The sequence below is a fragment of the Zalophus californianus genome, chromosome 10, assembly GCF_009762305.2.
Source record: "Zalophus californianus isolate mZalCal1 chromosome 10, mZalCal1.pri.v2, whole genome shotgun sequence".
Classification (NCBI taxonomy): Eukaryota; Metazoa; Chordata; class Mammalia; order Carnivora; family Otariidae; genus Zalophus; species Zalophus californianus.
Window position 1 is genome coordinate 103,288,379 of NC_045604.1, and position 27,998 is coordinate 103,316,376.

The 27,998-nt window shown below is 51.6% G+C and overlaps 1 protein-coding gene across 2 annotated transcripts; it reads right to left on the minus strand.

The window, feature by feature from the left end:
* Positions 1-143: 143 nt before the first annotated feature.
* On the minus strand, positions 144-27,755 carry RCC1L (RCC1 like). Of its 2 annotated transcripts, XM_027613589.2 has the most exons (11): positions 27,385-27,755; positions 22,532-22,661; positions 19,181-19,309; positions 18,047-18,113; positions 16,939-16,990; positions 16,058-16,142; positions 13,599-13,780; positions 9,125-9,212; positions 8,068-8,241; positions 6,136-6,221; positions 849-1,068 (listed from the first exon to the last, which is right to left on the minus strand). In XM_027613589.2, the coding sequence occupies exons 1-11, from the start codon at positions 27,703-27,705 to the stop codon at positions 991-993; spliced, it is 1,392 nt and encodes a 463-aa protein (XP_027469390.2). In that variant the 5' UTR covers positions 27,706-27,755; the 3' UTR covers positions 849-990. The 2 variants fall into 2 exon arrangements, with proteins under 2 accessions (XP_027469388.2, XP_027469390.2); XM_027613587.2 differs by lacking the exon at positions 6,136-6,221 and having other exon boundaries at positions 144-1,068.
* Between the last annotated feature and the right edge of the window lie 243 nt (positions 27,756-27,998).

The window sequence follows — 27,998 nt, forward strand, 5'->3', positions numbered from 1 at the left end:
CCAGTGTGATCCACAGTGGCTGGCACGCGGGGGGCACAGAGTATCTGTTGAGTGAATGAATCAGAGACGGGGGGGGGGGGTGCAGCCAGGGAGTGAGATCCCGGTGGGTGACATGATTACCAGTTTATTTTTAGGCTTCGTTGTTTTCTCCCAACTGAACCGTGGGAGGGGACTGTGAAGACAAATTGTTTTCAAGCAGGACTGGCTTCTGAAGTATCTGTCACTGGCTTCTAGCTGCCTCTTTATCAAAAGCCTTGTTTTTGCAAGCGAATCTCTAAATGATCAAGTAAGATTAAAAAAAAAAAAAAGACCTCTTCAGTGCTCAAAAATAAAAAGGCAGAAAATAGACTTTATTCTAAAACGGATTTTTCAAAGACATTTTTAAACGAAAGGCCAAGTTTATGTTACTACCTCAAATTGTTTTCCACAATTTCTGAATCTCTTCTCCGAGGCTGGCCCTCCAGACAAGCTTTTGCGGGGCGTGTTCGGTGCACGAGAACCTGGCCTCGCTCTAACTCCTGCAGGGGCTTCTCAGCCCGGCTCCCTCAGTCAGGCTGGGGCTCACCCTGATGCCCACACGCCCACCATGAGCTCTGCTGTGGTCGGAGGCTTACATACAAAAGCCCACCGGGCCACTTAAGAGTCCGTCGGGCCACCTTTAAGAACAAACAAAATGGCATGCCGGAGAGCTAAGCTTCTCCCGGACCAGTTGCTCAGGTCAGGAATAGGGATCCCTCTCACTGGTGCTTGGCCTGATGAGGACAGCCATCCCGCGGTGAACGCAGCCAGTCTCACCCTCAGCCGGAGAGGGGCCCTGAGTCCCGGGACTTCCCGTCCGTTCTTGCTAAGGGCACTGGCAGAGAGCATCATGTGTCACCAAGGGCCCGGATCCTCTCTGACCCCTAGCAAGAGCCCCGTCAGGGGCCTCTGCCAAGCAGTCCCAGTGGTTCTGAGGCCAGGTTCCGGGCTCAAGCAGGTCAGGGAGGGGCTTCAGACGAAAGACTTGGCCAGAGTCACCATGTGATCCACACCACACGCCACATCCACGGGCTCCCCAGGCATGGTCACCTGCAAAACAAGACCCAGCACAGCGTGAGGGGACATGGTTTGGAGGAGGCCCAACCTGGGCCTGAGCCTGGCTCTGCCTCTTGGTGGGTGACTTAACCTCCCCGAGCCTTGGCTCCCTCCCCCAGAGATGGGGATGCTTCCACCCAGCCAGCAGGGCGGTTCCGATGAGCGCACAGTCACCCCAGCGTCCCACCCAGCCAATGGCAGACATGACTCTTCCTACCCACCCGTCAGGAGAGGCTGCTGGAGCCCGCAGCTCCCCCAGAGGCTACTCCCCCCTGTGCACAACCCCGCCAGAGGTCAACACCTGCTCCCGAGCCAGGGGCTCAGTGACCTTTCCTCGACGTCACCCCCAGGGCTGCCTGGAGCGCCAGAAACCCCTGCTCTGGGAAGGAGGCCCCCGGCCGGCATCTATAGCCGCGCGCGCCATCAGCCTCAGCTCCGGGCCGGGGGTTTCCCAAACGATGTGCACCCTCGAGGAGGAAGGTCTGCTGTGTCACAGAGCGGGCCACAGGCCCTGCGGGCAGTCCTGCCAACAGCGCCCACCCAAGGGAGCAGCCCTCAGGCCGATGTAGAGGCTCCGGCTGGTTGGCCTTTAAAATGACTCTCGCCGTCAAACAGGCTGGCCCTGGCGACGGCCACCCCAGCCAGCCCCGGGTGTGCCCACGATGCAAGGACTTCCACGTCCCCAGAGCCTGGCCGGTTCTCCAGAGGAGGGGTGCTTGTCTTCCTCTGGTTAGACTATTACTATCGTTATTTTCAATAGGTAAGACCCTCTCGTGGCTACATTATAAAACGACATTCAGTGAAAAAGAATTAAAAGATATTAAATCCCTTTCTTTCCTGATTTTATTTTTAAGTAATCTCTACACCCGCCGTGGGGCTCGAACTCACAGCCCCGAGATCAAGAGTCACGTGCTCCGCCCACTGAGCCAGCCGGGCGCCCCAGTATTAGGTACCTTTTAACCCCCACCCCCGTTGGCATCTGCCCCTTTATTCCCACCTTCCCTCTGAACTGGAATCCCCTTTTAACTGGTTTCCGCCATCGCTCCCAAGGTTCCCGATGCAAGCACCAGCAGCACCGGCGAGAACCGTGTTTCTCAGGGGGGAGTTTGTAAGTCACTAATCCTGCCAGGCCGAGCGCTCAGACCCTTGCCGGATGCTGACGCTGCTGTTCCGTCCGCGCAGATCCCAACTCGGCCACCCTCCCCTGGTGGCCCTGCTCTGCCAGGCAGTGGGAGAGCTGGAGCGGGATCTGTCACAGCCTGTGGACTCAGTGAGCGAAGGGGCGGGGCGGGGGTGGGGGGAGGCCTCATCCAGACGTGGCCTGAACACCCACGGGCAGCGGCGATGGCGGCGACCCCAGAGCCCGGGGCCCGCAGCGCGGGGAGACAGGCCCGTTAAGGGCTCCGGGCCACCAGGCAAATGGAGGCTAGCAAGCGAGCCGTGCTGCCTGCCCCTCCGTCCCTAAACAAACGTACTTAGTGACACCTATCACAGAAATCACTGAACAAACGCGCAGCAGTGGCCCCCGGTTCCTCGCCAAGGCCTGGAGGTGCAGGAAGCAGTCCAGGCTGGCCATGGAAGCAGAAGGAAACGCGCCGCCTCTGTGGTGATGGGCCCAGGTGAACTCCTAGCAACCTCCCCGGGCCATTAGAGCACGCGATCTTGACCTTCCCGGGGAGACTGCCGCCCGCGGCGCTCCCCGGGCCCCACGCTGCTGCACTTAAGCACCCCGGTCCTCGTCCCCGAGTGCTCTGGCCATTAGAGCCCCCAGCAGAGTAACCAGCTGGCCCTGGTTGGCACACTGGGAGGATGGTCGCGGCCGAGGCTGGCCTCAGAGGCCCCTGGGCCCCCGTGGTCCCCGCTCCCCCCGGCGTGTGGGCTCTCAGTCTCTGACGGTCTCCGGGGTCCAAGATGACACTGCGCTTGGTCATGGGTGTGATGTGTCCTCATCCAGGTGAAATGAAGTGTCTCTTCTAAACCAATTTACACTCGCTACATTCTTGCAAAGGGAAACAGTTCCAAAAACCGCACCACATTCAGCCTTAACACACTCTTACAAGTTTGAGCAGCATCAGGAATGTCCCTCTTCGTGACGACAAAGTCTGAAACGCCCCCAGGAGAAAGGTGGGGGGCTGAGAAGGAGCCCTGAACTGGCTGCTCCCCGACTTGGTTGCATCTGCAAGTTCCTTCGCGGCCCCGACACGTCCGCTCCCCCAGACACCCCGCCTGGGGCCCGGGGCCGTGTGGGAAGAGGCCGGGCAGCCAGAGGGCCTGCCAGCCCGTGCGCCCCAAGTGGGCCAACCCAAGGGCGCACAGCGAGGGGCTGCAGAGTCTGCAGCCAGAGCCCCACGTTCACGTCGCAGCCCCACCTGCTGCAAGGCCGTGAGACAGGGCAGCCCGGTCGATGCCTGAAGTCAGCGACCACAGCTGCAGGCCGGGGGGCGGCGGGGGGCTTCGCAGACTGTCCTGAGGATGGAACGAAAGCAAGGCGCCCGGCACGCAGGACAGCACCGCTGCCCCCTCAGACAGGCAACGATGTGCGTCTGGAAAGAGCGCAGTTGTGGGTGGGTGATGGGGGAGGGCCATTCAAACGCTTGCCCCGGGGGCCTGATCCAGCGGGGCCGCCAGGTAGGTCGGAGGGGGCCCCTGTATAGACCTGGGGGGCATGTCCCCGCCTCTTCCCCACCAATGGGGACCTGATTCTCCAGCTCCGGGCCCTCACAGAGGAGGGCACCACAGTGAAGTGTCAAAGTCAGACACACCTGAGTCTGACTCTGGGCCCTGCCTCTTACGGGATGAGTGGCCTTGAAGAGCCCACTGACCCTCGGAGCTCTGTGTCAGTGTGCGGCAGGGTAACCTTCAGGAAAGCTTCCGGAAAGAGGTTTGAGTGGGGGGCGGGGTGCGGGGGGGGAGCGCAGGTGTCACTCCCTGGGCCTTCAGACTTTCAAAGCAGCCCGGGCTCTGGGAGTCTGAGAATAACTAGTTCAGTGCCATTGCAGGAGCTACAGATAGGGCTTTACTCTTTTTTTTTTTTTCCCTTCTTCAAATACTTCTAAAGTGATATGACAGTCCCCCCACCAAAGATTAATAAGAAAATACAAATTTTTGAAGAATAAAAATCACCTGTCATTAAAAAAAAAAAAAACGAGTGCAAAAGAACAGACTGGACTAAGATCCCACTACCCAATATGAGGCAAATCTGATCTTTAAGGAATCCAACCCCACTGATCCCAAACCCGGTTTGGGCCACCACCATCCCCCAGAGCCTAGGCTGACAGCTCTGGCCCCCAGAGCACAGCAAGGGCCACGTCCTCAGCACCATGCTGGAAGGTGTTCTCCTCGGCTGGTCCTCCCAACCCCACAAGCATGGAGGGCTCAGCCAGTGTGCCAGGGGGAGCAGCCATTGGGGACATAGCCCGGGGTGTCCCCTCCCTCACAGCAGGGGTACCGGGAGTGACGTTCCCAGAGGGCCACTTGGTGAGTAAGGAGTCTGCAGAGGGGGGCTCCGGTCTGGACAGCAAGTGGCCTCAGCACCCGGGTGCTTCCGGCCCCACAGCCGGGACCAACCTCCGGCCATTTGGACAGGACAGCGCGATCAGATTCCAAATCTGATTGCATGGGTGATCTTCACTGTAATGTGGGGGAGAGGGAAGCAGGTGGGGAGCCCCCCACACCCGGTAGAGCGGTCGTGCATCCAAAACCCAGCCGCTCTGCCGCTTGCCAAGCTTCCCCTCAACGAGAAGTGAGGAACTACCATGAAAGAGAGTGGGGCCTCCACATCATCGATGCTCGTGTCACCTGCCCTGCCCCCCACTGTCCACCAAGTGGCCGCCCATTCCCTCCCCGTAAGGGGGATCCGGGCTGGGGACTAGCGAGCGAGCACCAACCAGCCTGTGCCCAACTCCGGTGCACAACCATTTCTTTCCAGCAAACAGAAAGCCCCCATTCTGACCTGTTTTCTTAGAGACGGCACCTCCGGTTTTTATAAAGGGGTCAGGGCCTACCGAGGTCACTGGGAACCAGGACAGCCCACGGCCAAGGGAAACAACCCCCCAAATACAGAGGTGCCTCAAAACGTCTTACAGAGGGTTTTTGACAGACAAATCCTGATTTTATTTAAGTTATACACTGCTTTTGCATTTTCACATGAGGTTTTAAAAAAAAATGCTTTACACGATTTCAAAACACGCTATTAAAATCCAACCTTCAAAGAAGATCACTTAAGCATGTGCGTGCACACGCCTATTGATGCAGACTACGTCTGGAAGGAAACATAAGAAACCAGTACCAGTGGCTGCCTCTGGGACAAGAGATGGGAGACTTATTTTTTATAATACCTCTTATACCACGTACATATGTTCTGTTTGCAAAAATATGAAGAGCTTTTTGTTTTGTTTTAGGAGAACTTAGTAAACAATACTGAGATAAACTATAATTTAGGAAGGAACCTTTTTCCCCTTTAATTTTGAAATGAGCCTTTTTTTGTATAACTGCATCCTCTCCCTAAGGAAAGCTTTTATTTTTTTACTTTGGTGGCTGTGGTACTCTAAATATTAAACATCCTGCTCTCTTTTCAATTCGCTGTAAAACATTCCTCCACACAGGCCTCTGTAAACAGCTCCTGGCACACCAACTTTGTCATTTCCAATCTCTCCCTCTCGGGGCCTCACGGCGCCCGGCCTGCACGCGGCCTGCTCCTCTCTGGGGCGCTGGCGTGCCTCTGTTTCCCCACTCCACGTACCCACGGACAGCCTCTCACGAGGCTTCTTCCAGGGCGCCAAGGGACTGGAACCCTCGGCCAGGCTGCTCCCCGCTCCGGCAGGCCGTTCACTCAGCAGGCCCCGGGACAGAGCTAAGGGCAGTGAGCCATGAGCTGGGCGCCCGCTCTGGCTCCTCACCATGATGGGGGCCTCCCCTGAAGCCGCGGGGCAGGAGGGAGCAGCCAGGACCTGAGAGGGGGAGCCATTCCCAGGGCCCTGGCACTAGCCCAGCTGCACGCTGGTGGAGCCCCGGAGCCCCGCGCCGCGGGTGCGCCCTCAAGCCCACCCTGCAGAGCCTTACCCTCCATGGGAAATACTGGTCTTCCAGGCGACCGATGCCCAGGCACCCTCGGATGTTCTTGCCCCACACAAACAGTTCTCCTTTGTCTGCAAAGAAAGGAAAATGGTAGTTTGGCTGGGGCTAGACCAAGAGCAAGTCTCTAGGAGGAGGGTCATAAGAACAGGCTTTCTAGAACCAGGGACCAACAGGGCCCTCTGTTCAATTTCAATTTCTACCAGGCCTTAATGCTTTCCTTTGAATGGATGCGCGCTGCGTCCGTCACGTGGGGGACTGGCGCAGGCGCGGTGCTCTGGGGCCAGGCGGCTCCACACACAGCCCGCTCTGCTCGCCCCTTCTGCACACCCCCTCCTCAAAGCCTGACAGCTGAGCCCCCCTCAAGCCCAGGTCACGCCCTGACCGGGTGAGAAGGAGGATGACCTGTCATTCCTTGTCTGGTTTCCGTATCTCGGAACCATTGGGTCAAGAGATACAGTGACCGGCGCCTCTATGGGCCAGGTCTTCGTCCGTGTGCTAGGAGCTGGGACAGGGCAGCGACTGAACAGGCATGGCCCCTGTACTCACGGGGCTGTGGAGAGTCAAAGAGCAAGACCCAGACAAGTGAGCAAACCTCACTGTAAAAATGGATGTTTACAAATTGTAAAAAGTGCCATGAGGTTGGAAGACAGCCCAGCAGACTGAAGGCACAGGGGGCCCTGGAAATGCCACCCTGCGGGATGGGCCCCCAGCCCTGGCAGGGCACCACCTACAGTCCCTTCGTTACAAGCTGTCAGAGCCCTCTGATCTCATCATCCTCCTTGGTCCTCCCGCCTCAGATTTTTATCTGTTCGGCAGAACAAATCAGTCTGCCCCCCCCCCCAAAAAAACATGAACAGACCTCAGGGTAAACCAACCAATGAGAACCCCCAGCTGGCAGGATGCAAATGCTGGGCCCACAGACAGGGCAGAAACCCCAGCTCTGACGCTCCCCCTACTGAGGGGCAGTAACTGGCACGTGGAAGGTGACCACCGGGTCCTGGGGAAAATCAACGGGAGCCACAGCGGCCACACGGCATGACAGCAAGCAGAAAACAGTCCATCCCAGTCGAACACTTCGTATGGATTTCCAAGAATGTGACTCTGCACAGAGTTTAAGCCCGGAAACATCCTGGAAAATACATCTTTGTTGCCTCCAGAATTCGGCCATACGGATTCTCACTGGCTCAAGCAAACCAGCTTCAAAAAACTCCCGTGACTCGGAACGACCCAAACTCATCATCCCAGCCCAGATGTTTCAAAAGAAAACAATTACTTCCCATGAAATGAGAAGATTTTCTAATCGCAAGGAAACCACGAATTTACTTGAGAATCACAATGTGAAATGAATTTAGCTCAACCTGACTATTCACGTCAGCGACAGAGCGGCAAACCGAACCAGCAACGCTCACCGAGGTGGAGTAAGACACAGTGGACACACCAGCCAGACGCCCGCGAGTCACGGGACATTTTATGGCTTTGTAATCTGGCAATGCTTTGCGAAAACCTCCACCTCGGCCTCTGATCCCTCTGGAGGACTCGGGCAGACTGGCCTCCGAGAAACCACAGGATGGGCTTCCAGACCCACCTCCTGCTGTCCCACACATCACCTCCTGGTTACCCACCGTGGATTCACCAGACCCCTCTGCTGGCTTCCTCTGGCACCCATCTCCTACCACCGACTGGCGCCCTCTTGAGAAAACTCACTTTACCGTTAGCCTGACCACAAACCAAATGAACCAAAAACACGACTCCAGGATAAAGAGAAGATGCACATCATACGACCTCAAGGCCAAGCAACTCGTGGCTTAGCCGCTCTCTGGAAGGGTCCACACAGAGAAGGGAGAGTGCAGCGTGACGCTGCACCTGACACAGCTAAGCTCTGCCAGCCCCCAGGGTCGCTCGGGCTTGGCCACTTACTGGTCAGGGCAGCAAAGTGGCTGAGGCCACATCGGATGAGGGAAACTTGGACTTCCGGGTTGAACTCCGTCAGGCCGAAGAGAGTGGGCGGGATCACCTCGGGAAGTGCACTTTCCACAAGGTTCGGTCCTTTCCCAAGAATTCCGTAGCCCCAGACGAAAACATGTCCTTCTCCTGCATTATAGCAAACACAATGGTCAGTCAGGCGAACCAAGTACAGCCCGCCCTCACTGGAAATTCAGACCGCACCACCAAGATCCACTATATCCACGCGGATGGGTTTCTTTTTCCCCCTCCCTGCTTGGCAAGAACACACGGACAGAGATCTAAAATAATGTTTCTTCTCTCCTCTTTACAATTCTTGCCTGTGGAGGACGTCTAGCCAGCTAACCCATCTCAGGATACAACCTTCCCACATCCGGAGCGTAACCGGGAGGGGCCCGGGTCATCCGTCACCCAGCAGCCGGGCGAGCACAGGGGAGGCTCAGAAGGGCGATTTTTCCCACACAGATGTTCTGCATTTCACACCGATCACGAGAGCAAGCCAAGTACACAACCAACCTCTGGCCAGATTCCTAAAAGTCTCAGAAATGAGTATTTTGGTCATAGAAGGTTTAACGCTCCTCAGCGGTGCCAGACATTTGATCCCAGGGCCACGGGCCTCGGTATCCATACCCGACGGCCCTTCTCCTCTTGGCCCTGCGTCTTCTGGCACAGCCTCCCTGGGGAAGGCAGGGCTGAGTCTCCGGCCCAGGCGAAGGAGAGGCAGGAGCAGATTCCGGAGGTCTGCTATTATTACAGAGGTTAGAAGGACTCGGTCCCGTCACTGTCTATTTGTCTACATCTGAATCATGGCTACTATCCTTCTGTCAAGAATGTCACCCTCCGTCACCAGTCTATGATAAACTGAGCCCAGTCTAAGCAGGCCTTCCCACAGCCACGCTCCCTTCCCTCCCTCGAGCTGAGGGCTGCAGCCAAGGCTCCGGCGCACCCTGAGCCATGCCCCCATCCAACCCACCTACAGCTCCCCAGCGAACCACCCACAGGAGGGTCTCACCATTTAACACAGCGCAGCCTGTACCACCGCACGCAGCCTGCCTCACCTTCCCCACTCCTGAGAAGGGTAAGCACCGGGGGACGTTCACCTGAATCAAAACCAGAGCCACACCGTCAGGAAGACAAAACCAGTGAGAGCTCGGAAATGCTCTATCTCGTGTACAAAGTAGAGAAGTCCCGGTTCGTTGATTCAATCTGTAAGTTATTTCCTAAATGTCCAAGATACACTAAAGATCTAACCAGGTGCTGGGATTCAACAGGGGGGAAGCGACTTGGTCCCTCTCTCAGAGTGGAGTCCACTGGAAAAGGTAAGAGGCCAGCTGAAATTAACCCCAAATTAATTTGCACTGAATGCAATGAAGGAGAGTCCAGGGTCTCAGAGAGTGAATGTCGGGGAACCTGATCTAGTTTGCGGGAAGGAGCATCAGGGAAGGACCTGGAAGGCTTCATTTTTATCCTGAGACCTCAAGGATGAGCAGGGGTGACCAGGTAAGGGGAGAGAGGACATGTGCGGGAGTGGAGCTGGCCCATGCACGGGGCAAGGGGTGAGCGGGCCGCCTTCAGGGGGCCTGAACAAGGTCAGAGAGGCTGAAGCGGAGGCCTGAGGGGCAATACAGAGCCCAGGTCGGCAGGAGGTCGTGGGGCCCGTAAGGAATTGGTCTTTCTCCTGAACACAACGGGGAGCCAGCAGGGGTACTAAGAAGAGGAGGATTTCCAGAGGCCACATGAGGGGACCTGGGACACAGTGGAGGACCGGGGTGTGGGTGATGCGCAGTTCACCGCGCCCAGAGACGGCCGAGTGGAAATGTCTGGGGATACAGACGTGTGGACCCCTGAAGAGCAGTGTGGGCGGAGAGCGGGAAGTCCACACAGGGCATCTGCAGGTGGAGGCCGCATGGGTCGGGTGGAAGGACAGATGGGGATGGACCAGTGGAGAAAGGGAGGTTGGAGCTGCGGGGAAGAAGGCTCAGCAGATGGGGGAGGGCTCCTGGGAAGGCGGGAGGAGAATCGCATCATGGGGGAGGGCCGGAGGGTGGAGGACGCAGAGTGGGAAACTGAGGGCACCCGTATCTGATAGCATATGTTTTCTCTATGAATTAGGGGCCAGATCTGCTGCCGGGAATGAGAGACACGAGGGTCAGGGGTTTGCAGAATGAAGTGTGGCCAACTCAGCTTTCCAGCGGGATTTGGTCATGGTGCCTCTACTGAGGGATAACTCTGGAAAGACAGATTTTAAGGGCTGCAGGGGCGGCCAGGAATCTTTATAGATAGGCTTTCAAATGGGGACAGCCGGAGGGTAAGAGTCCCGAAGTTGACGCAAAAGGAGTAAGGGGCCTCACTGATCCAGGAAATGTCCGCCTGGATGGGGTGAGGCTGTCAGAGCATCTTTACCTGACCGTGCTCTGGCACGACGCCCTCAGCAAGCGCCAAGAAACGCTCTAGCACAGAGCCCGCTGTCCGAGACAGGACAAGGCTCAGGCCTCGGTCGAGTCACGGCTGCGGTGGGCTGCTCCTCACAAGGCCCCCGTGACCCCCACCTCCTGCTAGTCACACCCACGTGCCCACCCTCCGCCGCTCCCCCGGGCCCTGGTGTGGGGCCCGACCTCATGACCAGCTTCTCAGGAGCAGAATGCCAGTGAAAGCCAGGGGAGGTCACTGCCAAGATTAAATGATAAAACGCTCGCTTCCGTCTCACTCGCTCTCTCATTTGCTTGCTCCGATGAAGCCAGCTGCCATATGGAGAAGCCTACATGGCCAGGAACCAAGGAAGGCTGGGCCAACAGCTAGTAGCTGCCTCACCACCAGCGAGGAACTGGGGCTCCAGTCCAAAGGTCCGCGAGGACCTGCGTCCTGCCAACAACCACCAGGGTGGTCCTGGAGGTAGAGCCTCTGCCCACTGAACCCTCAAATGACCGCAGCCTTCGAGGGACCAGGGCCAGAAGACCCAGCTAAGCCACCCCTGGATGCCTGACCCACAGAAACTGTGAGATAATAAATGTGTGTTGGGTGCAATCAGGAAGGGCTGGGGTCATTTGTTATGCAGCAGTAACTGCCACGACCCTGGATCTGTCCGCCACAGAAAAGCTGTGGGACACAGGTTCTCAGGACTTGGGAGCAGGAAGAGCAACAATTTTCCTGAACATGTTATTTGTTTATCTTATAGAAACAATGAATCATTTAAATGGGCGTGTTTTCTTCTCTGCTTTCGCTTAACTAGGAAGCTCAGAACCGTATCTGCAACGGCTTCTAGCCACTGGGCCAGACCACAGGGAATGCTTCTCCTCATCCTGTTCGCTGACCTTTAGTTTCCCTCTGGGCTGATCTCTTTATTAATACATATTTAAGGGCTGCCTGGGTGATGCTGTCAGTTAAGCAACCGACTCTCGGTTTCAGCTCAGGTCATGATCTCAGGGTCTTGGGATTGAGCCTCGTGTCAGGCTCCATGCACAGCAGGGAGTCTGCTTGAGATTCTCTCTCTCTCTCTCTTTCCCGTTTGCCCCCCACCCACTCTCTCACCCTCTCAAATGAATAAATAATTCTTTAAAAAAATACATATTTAAAACCTTCTGTATGTTGTCAGAAGTTTGACAGTATTAAGAAATAAAATGTATTTTTTAAATAGTCCTTATATTTTAAAGAGACATATGTAAACTTTTATGGATAAAACATGACATCTGGGGGTGCCTGAATGGCTCAGTCATTAAGCATCTGCCATCGGCTCAGGTCATGACCCCAGGGTCCTGGGATCGAGGCCCACATCGGGCTCCCTGCTTGGTAAGAAGCCTGCTTCTCCCTCTCCCACTCCCTGCTGCTTGTGTTCCTTCTCTCACTATCTCTGTCTGTCAAATAAATAAATAAAATCTTAAAAAAAAAAAATATGACGTCTGGGGTTTACCGCAAAATAATCCAGGGCAGGGGCACCTGGGTGGCTCAGTCAGTTAAGCGACCGACTCTCAGTTTCAGCTCAGGTCGTGATCTCAGGGTCTTGGGGTCAAACCCCTGTCAGGCTCTGTGCATAGCAAGTAATCTGCTTGAGATTTCCTCTCTCCCTCCTCATGTTCTCTCTCTCTAAAATAATAAATCTTTAAAAAAATACATATTTAAAACCCTCTGTATATGTCAGAAGTTTGACAGTATTAAGCAATAAAATATATTTTTTAAATAGTCCTTATCTTTTAAAGAGACATATGGAAACTTTTATGGATAAAATGTCTGGGATTTACTGCAAAATAATCCAGGGCAGGGGCACCCGGGTGGCTCAGTCGGTTGAAGTCCGACTCTTGGTTTCAGCTCAGATCGTGATCTCAGAGTCTTGGGATCAAGCCCTGCGTCAGGCTCCACACTCCGCGTGGAGCCTACTTGAGATTCTCTCTCTCTCTCTCTCTCCCCCTCTGTCCTGCCCACCCCCCATGCACATGCTCTCTCTCTCTAAAAAAAACAATCCAGGGCAAAGAAGCAGATAGCAACAAAAACTGGCCATTAGGGGCATGGGCTTGTTTTGGGGGGAGAGAGGAGGGCAAAGAAAATGTTCTGGAATTAGATGGCTGCACAACTCATGACTACACTAAAAACTACTAAGTTCTACACTTGAAAACGGTGAATTATGTCTTGGGTTTCTGGGGGGGCGGGGGTTGGTTTTGTCTGTTCTCTTAAATAGGCCCTTAGTTGAGAACTGTTGAATGCAGGTGAGAGATATATGGAGAGTCATCATGCAGTGAGCTCTACTTTTTGTTTTTATCTGCGATTCCCCTTCATGCTTAAAACCCTGCCATACTGTAGTGAGGGTGGCTCCCTTTGGTGAGAAGGCGGGGGCGGTGACAGGCCACAGGCAGCGGCTCCCGAAGTACTGTGCGTGTCCTGCTGCCTGGGGGGCGGGGGGGAGCCAGGTGCACACTTGTGACCTGCACACTCTGCGTGGCATGTATATTACACGGCAACAGGAAGTACATGGGGACACCATGGGAACTCCCACCCCTTTCAGACTGGGACGGGGCGCACAGGCGCACCCAACAGCCTGCTCTATGGCAGGACTACCGCATCGGAGGCTGGATAACCATGGCTTTGACCCCCAGGTTTCATTCCAGACTCTGAGACGCTGGCCAGGAAGAGGCGGTCTTACAGGTGGTCGGGCCTAAACAGCACGTCCCACATCACACTTCGCTGAAGAAGCTTTTGTTTTCTTTAAAGATTTATTTATTTGAGGAGAGAAAGAGAGAGAGCACGGACCCATGCACACGCACACAAGCAGGAAAGGGGCAGGGGGCAAGGGAAAGAATCTCCAGTGGACTCCCGACGGAGCACGGGGCCCACCGTGGGGCTCAACCCCACGACCCTGAGACCAGGACATGAGCTGCAATCAAGAGTCGGACACCCAACCAACTGAACTGCCCAGGCGCCCCTGAAGAGCCTCTTATAAACGCCCGTAACCCTTTGTAATTCCACACCTCCCAGGCGGCACTGTGAGCGACCCGTACCTGTGTGGAGTCGGTAACGGCGGCCAGCTGCAGGTACTCCGAGTTCCCCCAACCGAAGAGGCCGCCCTCAGCAGACACGGCCAGGCAGCAATCACCGTGGGTGGCCACCTGCACGATGTTCACTCCGGCCAGGTCCCCGGCCAGCTTGGTGGGCACGCTGGTGATACGGTAGTGGCCCAGACCTGCCACGACAGCCAAGCGTTACTCCCAGCTACTGACTCTGGGAACAGACACTTCCACAGGCTTCCTACGTGCCGAGCACGGTGTTAAACGCTTTACAAGTATCAGCTCGGCAAGGCTGATCTGGTCCTCTGCGCACGCTACAACTTCCTTCTCCACGCTTTCTCAGAGGAGGAACAAACAGAAGAGTGAGCGTTTATTTTTAAAACCCTGGAGGCTTTCTAAGTCTGATTCAAGTTAGAAATGTTTACGAGACAGAACAGCACGACACAATGAGGCCCGGGGACCCTATGAGAATACACACATGGAATGCTGCAACAAGCGATCTCCAATGCACCATCGCTGGGCTTACCAGAGAATAAAGGAAATCTCCCAGAGCCCATCCCAACCCCCACAACACCCCCCAAAATAACAGTAAGCTTAAACTAGCCCACTGGCATGGTAGACAGTGAACAGGGGAAAAGGCAGGGCGGGCCAGAGGCTATCGGGACACATGTCACCATCTGCATGTGACAGAAGGGGAGTCTCAGGCAGCAGACCAAGGCAGATTGCACACCCCTGACTCCCTGCTTTAAACCAGGCTTCCTCAATGGGACCCAGGGCAACGTCAGACTCGAAGCACCCCTTAGCAAGAGGCAAAAGCCAACCTGAACCCCCTCCGGAGGAAAGCATCTCCATTTAGGCCCTTCCAGTTTCCGCAAGTTCAATTCAACAAAATAGGAGCCCACGGTCAAATGTTACTCAACACACAAGGAAGGACGCCCCTGTGAGTCAGAGTAAACCGAACCAACAAAATAAAAAAAAGAACTGGGGGCAATGTTTAAAGAAACAAAAGCAGGAATAAGAGACTATCGAAAATGGCCAGGTAAATCTGAAAAGGAAGTGATAAGCAATGAAAAAAATACAGTTAAAATTCAAAACTGAAGCAGATGGACAAAAAGGCAAGCCCCGCTCTGGGAAAAAACACGTGTGACACTAGAATCACAAAAAATACAGGGAGAGGATAAAGAATGCCTAAAAATCAATAGGAAAAAGATAAATAAGTCAGCAAATGGGCAAAGAACAGAGTGCATGTTTCGGAAGACAGAAAACAAGCCAGGTCTGTGAACTTATAAAAAGATGGTCACCTCACTGATATGAGGAATTCTTAATCTCAGGAAACAAACTGAGTGTTACTGGAGTGGTTGGGGGGTGGGAGGGATGGGGTGACTGGGTGATAGACATTGGGGAGGGTATGTGCTACGGTGAGCGCTGTGAATTGTGCAAGACTGTTGAATCACAGATCTGTACTTCTGAAACAAATAACACAACATATTTTAAGAAAAAAAAAAAAGAAGATAACAGGAGAGGAAGAAAAGGGGAGTATGTCAGAGGGGGAGACGAACCATGAGAGATGATGGACTCTGAAAAACAAACTGAGGGTTCTAGAGGGGAGGGGGGTAGGGGGATGGGTTAGCCTGGTGATGGGTATTGAGGAGGGCACGTTCTGCATGGAGCACTGGGTGTTATGCACAATGAATCATGGAACACTGCACCAAAAACTAATGATGTAATATATGGTGATTAACATAACAATAAAAAATTAAAAAAAAAAAAAAAGATGGTCACTCTCAGGGGCGCCTGGGTGGCTCAGTCGGTTAAGCATCTGCCTTCGGCTCAGGTCATGATCCCAGGGTCCTGGCATCGAGCCCCGCGTCGGGCTCCCTGCTCCGCGGGGAGCCTGCTTCTCCCTCTGCCTGCCCCTCCCCCCGCTTGTGCTGGCTCTAACAAATAAATAAATAAAATCTTAAAAAAAAAAGTTTGGTTTTTTTGTTTTTGTTTTTTTTGTTTTTGTTTTTGTTTTAATAAGTCAAATTGGGAAGGAGTACAAAAGAAAGGAGCAGGATACGGAGAATCTGCAAAAGGGAGGAGGCCAGTCATTTTAGGAAAGATGGCCCAGAGAGACTTCCCGGAAGAGATGGACACCCAAGATGAGCCCTAACGGATGAGAAGGAGAGCGAAGACAGGCACTCCAGGCAAGGTCGGCTTGTGTCAAGGCCCTCGGGCTACAAGAGGAGGCCGGCTCCAGGAAGTGACTGCAGGGGGCCTGCATGGCTGGACGCCAAGCCCAGCAAGCAAGGGCAGGGAGGCCACAGAAGGTGTCACCTGTGATAGCTCGTTTCTGGAGTGGCTCCAGGAAACTGTTAACCGTGGTTAGCTCCAGCAAGTGGGGCTTTCACTTTTCACCCTACAGCTCCCAGCTCCCTAGGGCACCATGGCCGGGGGGAAGGGCCCACTACCTGTTTGCCCGTCGGCGCCCCAGCCGCAAGAGTAGACTTCTCCTTTGTCCGTCAGGAACAGGCTATGGTCCTGGCCACAAACCACCTGTCAGATGAACAGCGGTGAGGCTGAAGAGAAATCCTCGGAAGCCCAGTGTCCTGGTCGATCGATGGACCCAAAGCCCCCCACATTCCCTACCACTCCCAAGCGGTGAGCCAGCTGGGCCCAACGGGCCGCCCCGCGCGGCTCCCGCATCTTATTCCTGCTTAGTCCCCTCCTCCATAAGCCTCACCCCTCCCCGCTCCCCTCCTCAGCCCCCCTACTGGCCTCCGATCTTTGTCACTAGCTCCCCATCTTCCCTTGCAGGCCCTCAGGCTGCCCCACCCTTCTGCCGTAACACCTTTCCTACCACCCAGCCCTGGTCTATCTGATACACGCCTCCGCCATCTCCCACGATGCCTCCTGCCCCTCTCACTCCACCCCTGGGAGACTTAACAATTCTCCTTCTGTGCTCTCAGGGCCCTTCCTGTAAGCATCCGCTTATGTATTTAAGTATTTATTGTACGTACTGACCACGTGCCAGGCACTGCACCAGGGATGGAAATAAAATAGCGAGCGAGATATGGACAGCCTGGGACACACACACACACACAGCTAGCTTAATCTGTGCCTCCCTCTTAGAGTGTCAGCCCCCCAGACCTTATTAAACTCTGTACCCCCATAACCCTAGTGGAAACCAATACCCTCCTGACCTACAGGAGGCAGGCAATACTTTTTACTAAAATAATTTATTAATTGAGAGAACTGCCCTAACCAATTTGCCATCACCCCCCCCCACCTTTCACCCCTGCAAAGGCACCCCCAAGGGCTGGATGAGTGGCTCTCAGCATGCGCCTCTTACCTGGACCACCTGCCCATCGAAGTCCTGCATTCTGTTGACTTTGTGACTTTCGCTGAAGCCAGGAGCAATTTAGGGAGAAGCAAGAGATATGGTCAAGGTAAGTGTGGTTCAAGTGTGGTTCTGCCCCTGCCCGTCACCCCTAACTGACAGACCCCAAATGCACACAGTAATTGTTAGGGAAACTCTCAAAGTCAAATATAGGGCAGAGGTAGGCCTAGGCATGAGAGCAAAACAAAACAACCCTTTGGTGATTTTTTTTTTTTAAAATAGGCTCCATGCCCAATGTGGGGCTCAAACTCACAGCCCCAAGATCAAGAGTCACATGCTCTACGGACTGAGCCAACCAGGTGCCCCCCCCCCCCACCGCCTTGGGTGATTTTTTTTTTAAGATTTTATTTATTTATTTGTCAGAGAGAGAGAGAGAGAGAGAGAGTGCACAAGCAGGGGGGAATGGCAGAGGGAGAAGCAGGCTCCCCACTGAGCAGGGAGCCCAATGCGGGGCTTGATCCCAGACCCCTGGGATCATGACCTGAGTCAAAGGCAGACGCTTAACAGACCGAGCCATCCAGGTGTCCCCCACATTTGGTGATTTTTAATATGCTGCCAGAGGTGAGACTTGTATTTAGACCCAACAGCATAATGTGAGGAAGGAGAGGGGAATTTTTTTAAAGTTCAAAATAAATTAAGGGTCTGGCTCCACGGGTAGAGCATGTGACTCTTGATCTTGGGGCTGTGAGTTTGAGCCCCACGTTGGGTGTAGAGATTACTTAAAAATAAAATCTTAGGGAAAAAAAAAGACTGAAATAAATAAGAAAGGAACAGAGAAGAATTTTTAAAGTTAATCAATTTGGTAAAAATAAAAAACTAATTCAAAAGAAGTTCTACACACCACAATCAACACCCGACCGCCCTCCCTTCCACCAAGCTACCATATAGAGTTCAACCCGCAACGGAACAATACCCTCCACAGCTTTCCAGTGACTTCTCACCGCCCCTCTCAAGCAGGGGGAAGCATGCCATTTCCTGCTCTGTGCGTCTATCACTTAGTAACCACACGAGAAATGTTAAATGCTTAACACGATTTGGGGAAGTCCTTTGGGGAACTCACCTGTAAATTTCATTTTCAACCACGTTTCTTCCGCACTGCCCATAAGAATTGTTTCCCATGCTAAAGACTGAAGAATAACACCACCAATGAAATCAGCTCTGCAGGTTCATGGGATCCCAGAACGTGAGGACTTGCAAAGGGGGTCTCGGAAGTGGTCTTAGTCCAACCACTCCCCCTAAGCACCCGTTTCCCCAACACCCCCAGCCTCTGCAGGCTCACCCACAGGCGCGCTGGGGCCTGGCCCTGCAGCAACAGCCTGAGCCACCTTGACGGTCCCCTCTGCCTTCCCCTGCAGGTCCTCGTTCCACCTCTCACAAATGCCACGTTCCGAGGCAAGCACCCCCCGGGGAAGGCCCCAGCACCCCCACTCCCTGGACCTATCACCAGAGGTTGCCCTCCATGCCAAAGGTTTTTGTTTTTTTTTTTTAAAGATTTTATTTATTTATTCGACAGAGAGAGACACAGCGAGAGAGGGAACACAGGCAGGGGGAGTGGGAGAGGGAGAAGCAGGCTTCCCGCTGAGCAGGGAGCCCGACGCGGGGCTCGATCCCAGGACCCTGGGATCATGACCTGAGCCGAAGGCAGACACTTAACCGACTGAGCCACCCAGGCGCCCCGCCAAAGCTGCTCTTGAAAGAGTTCCTGAACACCACCTTTGCCTTTTCCCACAAAGCACACTTAGCCAGAAAATGAAATTGGAAACATTTAGTCAAGAGGGCCTTTCCCTGGAAACAATCGCTCTTCGGGAGAGTCCGTGTTATCTGGACTCTGAAAGCTCACCAGCTGAAAAAGTGCTGGCAAACAGGCTCCTTTCGGTACAACACAAAACATCGTCTACACGCACAGCCCGGCTCAGTGACTTCACGGCAAAGGCAGTGGGTGGGAGGCCTCGCTCAGGCGGCCTGGTGTGCACTGTCACATTTATTAATACCTGAGGTTTTCGAAGAATCGCAGAGAGCAGAGAACATAAAAGAGCTGGCAGGATCTGCCCAATGTGGTGATAGTGAGCCATCCTCCCGATTTGCTCGGGAAATGCCAGGAGCCTCACTATGTGTGGTTCCATCAAACAAACCAGTTTCAAGCCAAGGCCAAGGGCTCCCCACCGCCCCATGAACCTGGAACAGGCCAACTCACCTCCTTCGCGGTCTGTCAGGATGAGAGAGTGGGCTCTGCCGCAGGAGACCTGAAGCACCTGGGTCTCCTGAGGTCTGTCCAGGGGCAGTGGGATGGGCGAAGGCTCCAGAACATACTCGTATCCCCTGGCTGAAAGAAGAACGCGCAAGTTCACGGTGCGTCACACAGACGGAGAGTCACAGCCTCATGCTGTCCAACCACCACAATGCCCCACAGTCACAGATCAGAGTGACTCGTCAAGGCACATAAGCTAGTGGCAGAGCTAAGACGAGAGCCCCAGGCCCCAGGCCCGGACCCCCTGCACCCCACTGGCTCCAATGAGCCTTCCCGTGTCATTAACACCATTTGCATCTAAGGAGAGTGATGGCATTTTCCTCCTGTAAGACCCACTAACCAGTAACGATACCGCTTGTATTAAAAAGTGGGGAAAAGAATATGTAGAAGCATCTGCTTGCATACGCATCACATCTTTCCAGAAGGAGAAACTGTAAACTGTTAACACAGGTTGTCTTCAGGGAGAAAAACTGTGCCGCTGGGAGGACAGAGGCAGAAAGCAGCCTTTCCACCATATACACTGCACCTGTAGGATTCTGAAGTATGCAAATAAGCTCTCTAGTCAAAACAGAAAATTTTAGGGGCCCCTGGCTGGCTCGGTCGGTAGAGCATGAGACTCTTGATCTCAGGCTCGTGAGCTCGAGCCCCATGTTGAATGTAGAGATTACTTTGAAAATAAAATGAAATCTTTAAAATGAAACTTTTCTTAATTAATTTGTTAATTAATTACAGTAAGCTCTACACCCAACGTGGGGCTCAAACTCATGACCCTGAGATCCTGGAGTTGCACACTCTACCGACTGAGCCACCCAGGCGCCCCTGAAAATTTTCATTTTTAAATAAGCAAAGGGAAAGTTTTTTAGAAGTCACTCTATGGACAATGTTGTTAGCGTACACATCTCCTATTGCTCTCTGCATAGACCCCTAAGGGCCTGGGAAGCAGTAAATACGTATCATTTAAGGGGAACCTGGCTGTAAATACAGCTGTCAGGAGTTTAAATAGAACCACAGCAAACTCCAGACGGGAGAATTCTACAGGATAAACAGTGTGATTTCTTTTTTTTTTTAGTTTTTAAAGATTTTATTTTTAAGTAATCTCTACACCCACTATAGGGCTCGAACCCACAACCCCAAAATCAAGAGTCGCACACTTTACCAACTGAACCAGCCAGGTGTCCCTCTTCTCTTTTCTTTCCTTTTTTCTAAAAAAAAAGTAAGCCTTTATTTCTTTGTTTCACAAATACAGTTGGCTGAGTTGGTTGCCAATATAATTTCTTCAGTAAATAAGCTTCAAGAAAAAAAAGATTAAATAGACTTAAAAGACTTTTAAAAGTCTTAGCGACTGGGGCGCCTGGCTGGCTCGGTCGGTAGAGCATGGGACTCTTGATCTCAGGGTCCTGAGTTCAAGCCCCATGTTGGGTGAGGAACCTACTTTAAAAAAAAAAATAAAAATAAAAATCTTATCAACTGATTGCAACGTCTGGAACTTATCTGGATACTGACTCAAACAAATTTTTAAAAAATAAAATAAAAATCTAGGGTGCCAGGGTGGCTCAGTTGGTTATGCAATTGCCTTCAGCTCAGGTCATGATCCTGGAGTCCCGGGATCGAGTCCCGTGTCGGGCTCCCTGCTCAGCAGGGAGTCTGCTTCTCCCTCTGACCTCCTCCCTCTCATGCTCTCTGTCTCTCATTCTCTCTCTCTCAAATAAATAAATAAATAAATCTTAAAAAAAAATAAATTAATTAAATTAAAAAAAATCTAATGACATTTATGAGATTACTGACAATTTGAACACTGACTGGATATTTCGTAACATAAAGGGATTATATTGTTCATTATTTTTAGGTGTGAAAACGATGTTGCATTTACTTTTTTTAAGGCCCTTTTTTTTTTTAAGATCTTATTTATTTATTTGAGAGACAGAGAGCACAAGTAGGCAGAGCGGCAGGCAGAGGGAGAGGGAGAAGCAGGCTCCCCGCTGAGCAGAGAGCCAGAGTCCCAGGGCCCTGGGACCATGACCTGAGCCAAAGGCAGACACTTAACCAACTGAGCCACCCAGGCGCCCCAAGGTCCTTATTTTTTTTTTTTTAAATACGTTCTGAAATATTTACTAATGAAATTAATAACGTTGGGAGTTGCTTAAAATTATTGAGGGGAGGGTGCAGGAAATGAACAAAACCAAACTGGCTGGTAACTGCAGCTGGTATGCCTTACACGACTTCGTCCATTTCTGTGTATGCCTAAAGGTCCTCCCAACAAAAGGTGTAACAAATGCAATGTGGCGTCTTACAGCTAAAAGAGACTTCAGTACTGACTTACAAAAGAATTTTGATACAAAATTAAGTGAAAGGCAGAAAATACACACTGATCAAAACTGTGCAAAAATGTATTTGCACATGAATGAGGAAACAAGAAAAAAATGAAAAAGTTTATCCAGACAGTAAAAGTACTGCCCAGTACAGCCATCCCCCCCATCCATGTGGGATACATTCCAAGACCCCCAATGGATGCCTGAAACTACAGATAGAACCAAACCCCATATACACTATATTTTTTCTTTTGTGTATCTATGATAAAATTTAATTTATAAATCAGGCGAGGTGGGCGCCTGGGTGGCTCAGTTGGTTAAGCGACTGTCTTCGGCTCAGGTCATGATCTTGGAGTCCCAGGATCGAGTCCCACATCGGGCTCCCTGCTCGGCGGGGAGTCTGCTTCTCCCTCTGACCCTCTTCCCTCTCGTGCTCTCTATCTCTCATTCTCTCTCTCTCAAATAAATAAATAAAATCTTTAAAAATCAATCAATCAATCAATCAGGCGAGGTGCCTGGGAAGCTTGGACAGTTAAGCATCCAACTCTTGATTTCAGTTTGGGTCATGTTCTCAGAATCCTGGGCTCGTGCCCCACATCAGCCTCCATGCTCAGTGCAGAGTCTGCTTTGGGATTTTCTCTCCCCTTCTCCCTCTGCATGCACACACACACACACACACACACACACACACACACACACACACTCTCCCTCTCTCTCAAATAAATAACATCTTTAAAAAAAGTTTATAAATCAGGCACAATAAGAGGAACATTTTTACTTATCACTAAAGGCTCTTTTGCCTAAAGGTTCAGTGTTATTACCAAAGAGGCTGACAATCAATCTAGTCCAGATGGTCCCAAATAATATCCGTGTAAGACTCCATCTCTTCTGCTCTGCTAGTCCGGTTTGTGTCACCATATTCTTGAAAACCAAAGGAAATTCCCTCATACCAATCACAGCCCAGAGAAGCCAAGATGAGCACACTCACTTTTATCTTTGCGGCTCCTGTGAAATCCAAGCTGGGAATCTTTGTTGAGCCCCATACCCCAAACTTTCGTCACATCCTTAGTTTTAGAGGATAGCAGTGTGAATCCATAGCCACAGGCAACAGATGAAATCTGAAAAAGAGTTCCCATAAAGCATGAATTGATTTGTGGTATCAAGTTTTCTCTGCAATAAATGACAGGCTGTTTGCCCAATCAAAGAACACATAGTATTGGGGCACCTGGGTGGCTCAGTCGGTTAAGCATCTGCTTTTGGCTCAGGTCATGATCCCAGGATCCTGGGATCGAGCCCTGCATCAGGCTCCCTGCTCAGTGGGGAGTCTGCTTCTCCCTCTCTCTCTTCCCCTCTCCCCACTTATGTGTGTGCACGTGCAGACTCTCTCTCTCTCTCTCCCCCTCAAATAAATAAAATTAAAAAAAAAACTGGACAAACTTAAAAGAAAAAAAAACCATTTCAGGGATGGAGAAATCAAAGGCAAATAAACTGAGAAAAGTTTATTTGTGAAAGACTGCTAGAACTTCAGGTAACAGGGAGGGGCGCCTGGCTGGCTCAGTCAGAAGAGCTTGCAACTCTTAATCTCGAGGTTGTGAGTTCAAGCCCCAGATTGTGTGTAGAGACTACTTAAATAAATAAAACTTAAAAAAAAAAAGCGGGGGGAAGAAGAAGGAGAAACAAGAACTTAAGGCAACAACAGCAGGAATCTGCAGACTTCCCGTCTGGGGTGCTCCATCAACTCCAACTGAGCTAGCACATGTGTTTTTTGTGTTTTTTTTAAGATTTTATTTATTTATTTGTCAGAAAGAAAAAGAGCACAAGCAGGGGAAGCAGCAGACAGAGGGAGAAACAGGCTTCCCACGGAGCAGCGAGCCCGACGAGGGACTAGATCCCGGGACCCTGGATCATGACCTGAGCCGAAGGCAGACGCTTAAACAACTGGGCCACCCAAGCGTCCCAAGCACAAATGTTTTAAAACGGCAGGGTTGACCATGAAAACCATCAACTTTGTTGCCACTTACTTTGGGGTAGAAGGTGAAAACTCATGCCCGTAGTGAACTCAGTAAGAAACAAACAAGGAAAATCCACAACTTGGCCAGTCTGAGGTTATAATCCTGACCAGGGCAAGAGGAGAGGCAGACCAGGCAGAAGTATAACGGAAAGCTCCTAGAAGTAAAATTGCCACAGAAGGCTCTGCACACATCCATGGCTGACTGGGAAACTGCGAGTGAACACGGGAGACCTGAGGACCCTGTACCAAGTAAAGCTGAAGCAGACGTGAGAACAGCCTGATCTTTGAATGTGGTACCCAACCTTTACACAGAATCAAAGGTAGAAGGCAGAAACCTTATAAGCTTAAAGTGTGCACAACCTCTGCCCAAATCATTGGCTGACCCTAAAGGTATGCAGACAGAGGGCAACACTCAAGGAGCCAAGCTAAGGAAAGGGGGGTCTGGGGAACGACACAGATCAGTAACTTGAACAAAGATATCAGCGGCCACGCACAGCATGGAAGACTGATTCTATACGTGAAGTCCACAAAAGTTACTAAAAAAAAAGAAGGAAAACCAACAAACAAAAAAAATCTCAAGGGAAAAATATCAGATTCCAAAACTATAAAATATCACCAAAAAGTCCAGTTTTCAACCAAAAAGTACAAGGCATGCAAAGAAACAAGAAAGTGTGACCTACACTGGAGGGACAAAAGCAGCCAAAAGAAACTGACATTAAGTGGACCCAGATGTTGGATTTATCAAAGACTTCAATAAACTATTGTTCAAAGAATATATTTTTTTTAATTTTATTTATTTATTTGACAGAGAGATACACAGTGAGAGAAGGAACACAAGCAGGGGGAGAGGGAGAGGGAGAAGCAGGCTTCCCACCAAGCGGGGGAGCCCGATGCGGGGCTCCATCCCAGGACCCTGGGATCACGACTGAGCCGAAGGAAGATGCTTAACGAATGAGCTACCCAGGCGCCCCCAAAGAATATTTTTAAAACCATGTTTAGGAGGCGCCTGGGTGGCTCAGTCGGTCAGGTGTCTGTCTTCAGCTCAGGTCATGATCCCAGGGTCCTGCGATGGAGCCCCGCATCGGGCTCCCTGCTAAGCTGGGAGCCTGCTCCTCCCTCTGCCTGCTTCCTCCTCTGCCTGCCACTCCCCCTGCTTGTGCTCTCTCTCTGAAAAATAAGTAAATAAAATCTTTAAAAATAAATAAATAAAATAAAATAAAATAAATAAAAAATAAAACCATGTTTAAAAAACTTAAAGAAGGAACACCTGGCTGGCTCAATCCGTAGAGCATGCAACTCTTGATCTCAGGGTTGTGAGTTCGAGCCCCACGTTGGGGGCAGAGATTACTCAAAATAAATAAATAAATAAGATCTTTAAAATACAAAATTTATAGAGACCTAAAGGAAAATATGACGACAATGTCTTCACAACTATGGAATTTGAATACAGAAATAAAAACATTAAAAAGCTAAATGGAATTTCTAGAGTTGTAAAATACAGTAACCAAAATAAAGAATTCACTAACAGGCACAGAAGCAAATTTGAGATGACAGAAGAAGCAGTTAACCTGAAGAAATATCAACTGAGATTATTCATTCTGAAGATCAGGAAAAAAAAAAAAAAAAAAGAACAGTGACTCAGAGACCTATGACCTATGAGACAATATCAAGTTATCAACATCTATGTAATGAGAACCCCAGGAGGGCAAGAGAGAAAGGACAAAAAAAAAAAAATGCTTAAAATAATGACAGAAAACTTACCAAATTTTTTTTAATGTTTTATGTATTTATTCATGAAAGTCAGAGAGAGAGAGAGGCAGAGAGAGAGGCAGAGGGAGAAGCAGGCTCCCCACCCAGCAGGGAGCCCGATGAGGGACTCGATCCCAGGACCCTGGGAGCATGACCTGAGCGGAAGGCAGACGCTTAACCATCTGAGCCACCCAGGCGCCCAGTAAACTTATCAAATTTTATGAAAAACATAAATCTACAGATCAAAGTTACTCAACAAGTCACAGTTAAACTGTTAACAAGTCTATCGCCATACGAGCCTGAAGGCGCCGATTCTCGTCTATCTCAGAAGGAGAAAATCTTGGAAAGTATCAAAAGAAAATGGACTCATCAAGGACAAGAGAACAACAATAAGATTAATAGCTAAGTTCTTATCAGGAACAAGGGAGACCAGAAACCAGAATGACATATTCAAAGTGCTGAAAAGATAAAAACTGTCCACCAAGAATTAATTCTGTAAGCAGCAAAGCTATCCTTAAAAGAAAAGCAATAAAGGCCTTCCCAAACAAAGAGAATTCAGCAAACCTGCCTTGACAAGTACTGAAGGAGTCCTTCAGGCTGAAAGGAAATGACAGGAAATGGTAACAAAAAAAGAAAAAAAAATCAGAAGAAATGAAGAGCACCAGCTAAAGTAATTATAAAGGTAACTAGAAAACACTGCATGAATATCTTTTGTCTTTTTGTCTCTTAAATGATTCAAAAGACAACTGCATAAAATAATAACTATAAAGTTGTAGTATTAGGCTTAAAATGTAAATATATATCACAAAAACCCCACAAGGGAGAGAAGAGAAACTGGAGCTTTATTGGAACAAAGTTGCTATAGTTTGTTTTTGTTTTCAGAATTAGGTCACTAATAACCTAACATAGACTGTGCCAAATTAAGATACATATTGTAATCCCAAGAAAAACCTCAAATATACGGCAAAACACCCAACGAAGGAATTTAAAAGGTACCCAAAAATGCCTATTCAACACAAAAGAAGGCAGCAAAGGACGAGCAGAGAAACCAAAGACCTAAAGAAATAAATAGCAAGATGGCAGATGTGATCCAACCATATCAGTAATTACATTAAAAGGACATGGATTGAGTGGTATCAGTGAAAATGGTGGAGCAAAGAGAACACTGGCCAACGTCAGAATCATTTTTTTCAGAACTCTGGAAATCAACCAAAGACTTAAAACAATCTAGGGAATGTTTACTCGAGAAAAGCAGCTGAGTCTCAGTAAGAAGAGCAAGCTTTGCAGCATTTCCCCTTGACCTATTCCCATCCACCTCTGCTCAGCTCTGCAGTAGCTCTGAAAGGCAACAGCTCACAATCAGCGCAAACCGGCAGCCTAGCAGCCACTGGAAGAGGCAGAAAGGGTTTAGAAGAAAAGCTCCATTCCCAGAGCATTCTCATCCTGATCTGTCTGGTGGTTCCCTGGAAGACCCCATGCACAAGGCTCTATTTATTTGACCTGACCCAGATATCACGCAGTGCAAACAGCCTTTTTCCCCAGGGATATTTGTTGAAAACAATCAGCAGCTAACGATGAACACTGCAGCTGCCTGAGGTGGTGGACAGCAGTTGGAGCAAATAATAGGTCCACCAAGAAGTTACTAACGTGACCTGACATCAACTCCGCCCAGCCAACAGCAGAACACACATCCCTTTCAAGCACACATGGAACATTGTCCAGAGAAGACCATATGCTGGCCTATAAAATGAAGTCTCAATACTGAAAAGGGCTGAAATTAAAGAAAGTATATTCTGTAACCACAACGAAATTAAACTGCGACTGTGGTGACAACCCCGACTCCGGGGGTGACGTGCGAATGACGCCTGTCTGGCCCGACAGGGGCACGTTTCGGCCACTCGTTAAATGTGAGCAGCGCCCTAACGCCCTCCCCTCCCGGGCCTGCAGCCCCCTCGAGGGTCCTCCTCCCCGACATTGGACCACCCAGCCTCCCAACTTCTCGCAGAGGGCCTCGGGGGGGCGGGGGGGGGCAGCGGCGGAGGCCGGAGGGCGCGACGGAGGGAGAAAGCCCCGGCCCGCACCTTCTGGTCCAGCTCCAGGCGGTAGGGCACGGGCTGGATCCTGCGGGGCGGCCGCGAGCCGGCGCGGTGCTTGGGCCCAGCGCTGGGCAGCACGAAGGTGGGCACGCCCAGCGCCCCCGAGAAGCTGAAGCCCCACACGAAGATGCGGTCGGCACGGGCCGCCCGCTCGCCCACGTACTGGAACACGGGTGCGTCCGCCTCGCACGAGCTCCGCGAGCGCCCGGCCGCCGTCCGGTGCCCTCGCCCCGGCCTCAGCCCTGGGCCCGGCCGGCTCAGCTGCCGCCCCAGCCGAGCCCCGGCCGCGAGCGCCACCAGCGCCATCCTCCGCTCCAGGCCTCAGCGCCTCCTGGACGCCGCCATCTTGGGTGACCCTTGACCCCACGCCCCGGCGGAAGAGCCCGAGGCCACGTCGACTACTGGCTGAAGGCAAAGGCGCAGAGGGCCGCCAATGGCTAGGAGCAGGCGGGGGCGGGGCGGAGCCGGGGAGCCGCGGGCCTGCGTGGGCGGGGCGCTGCGCTCGAGCTCGCTACCTGTCTCCCCGCTCAGCGGCCGGCCCAACGCCTGCCTTCCCCGCCCCGGCTCTCGGGGGCGCGGGGCGCTTTCGTTCCGAAGGC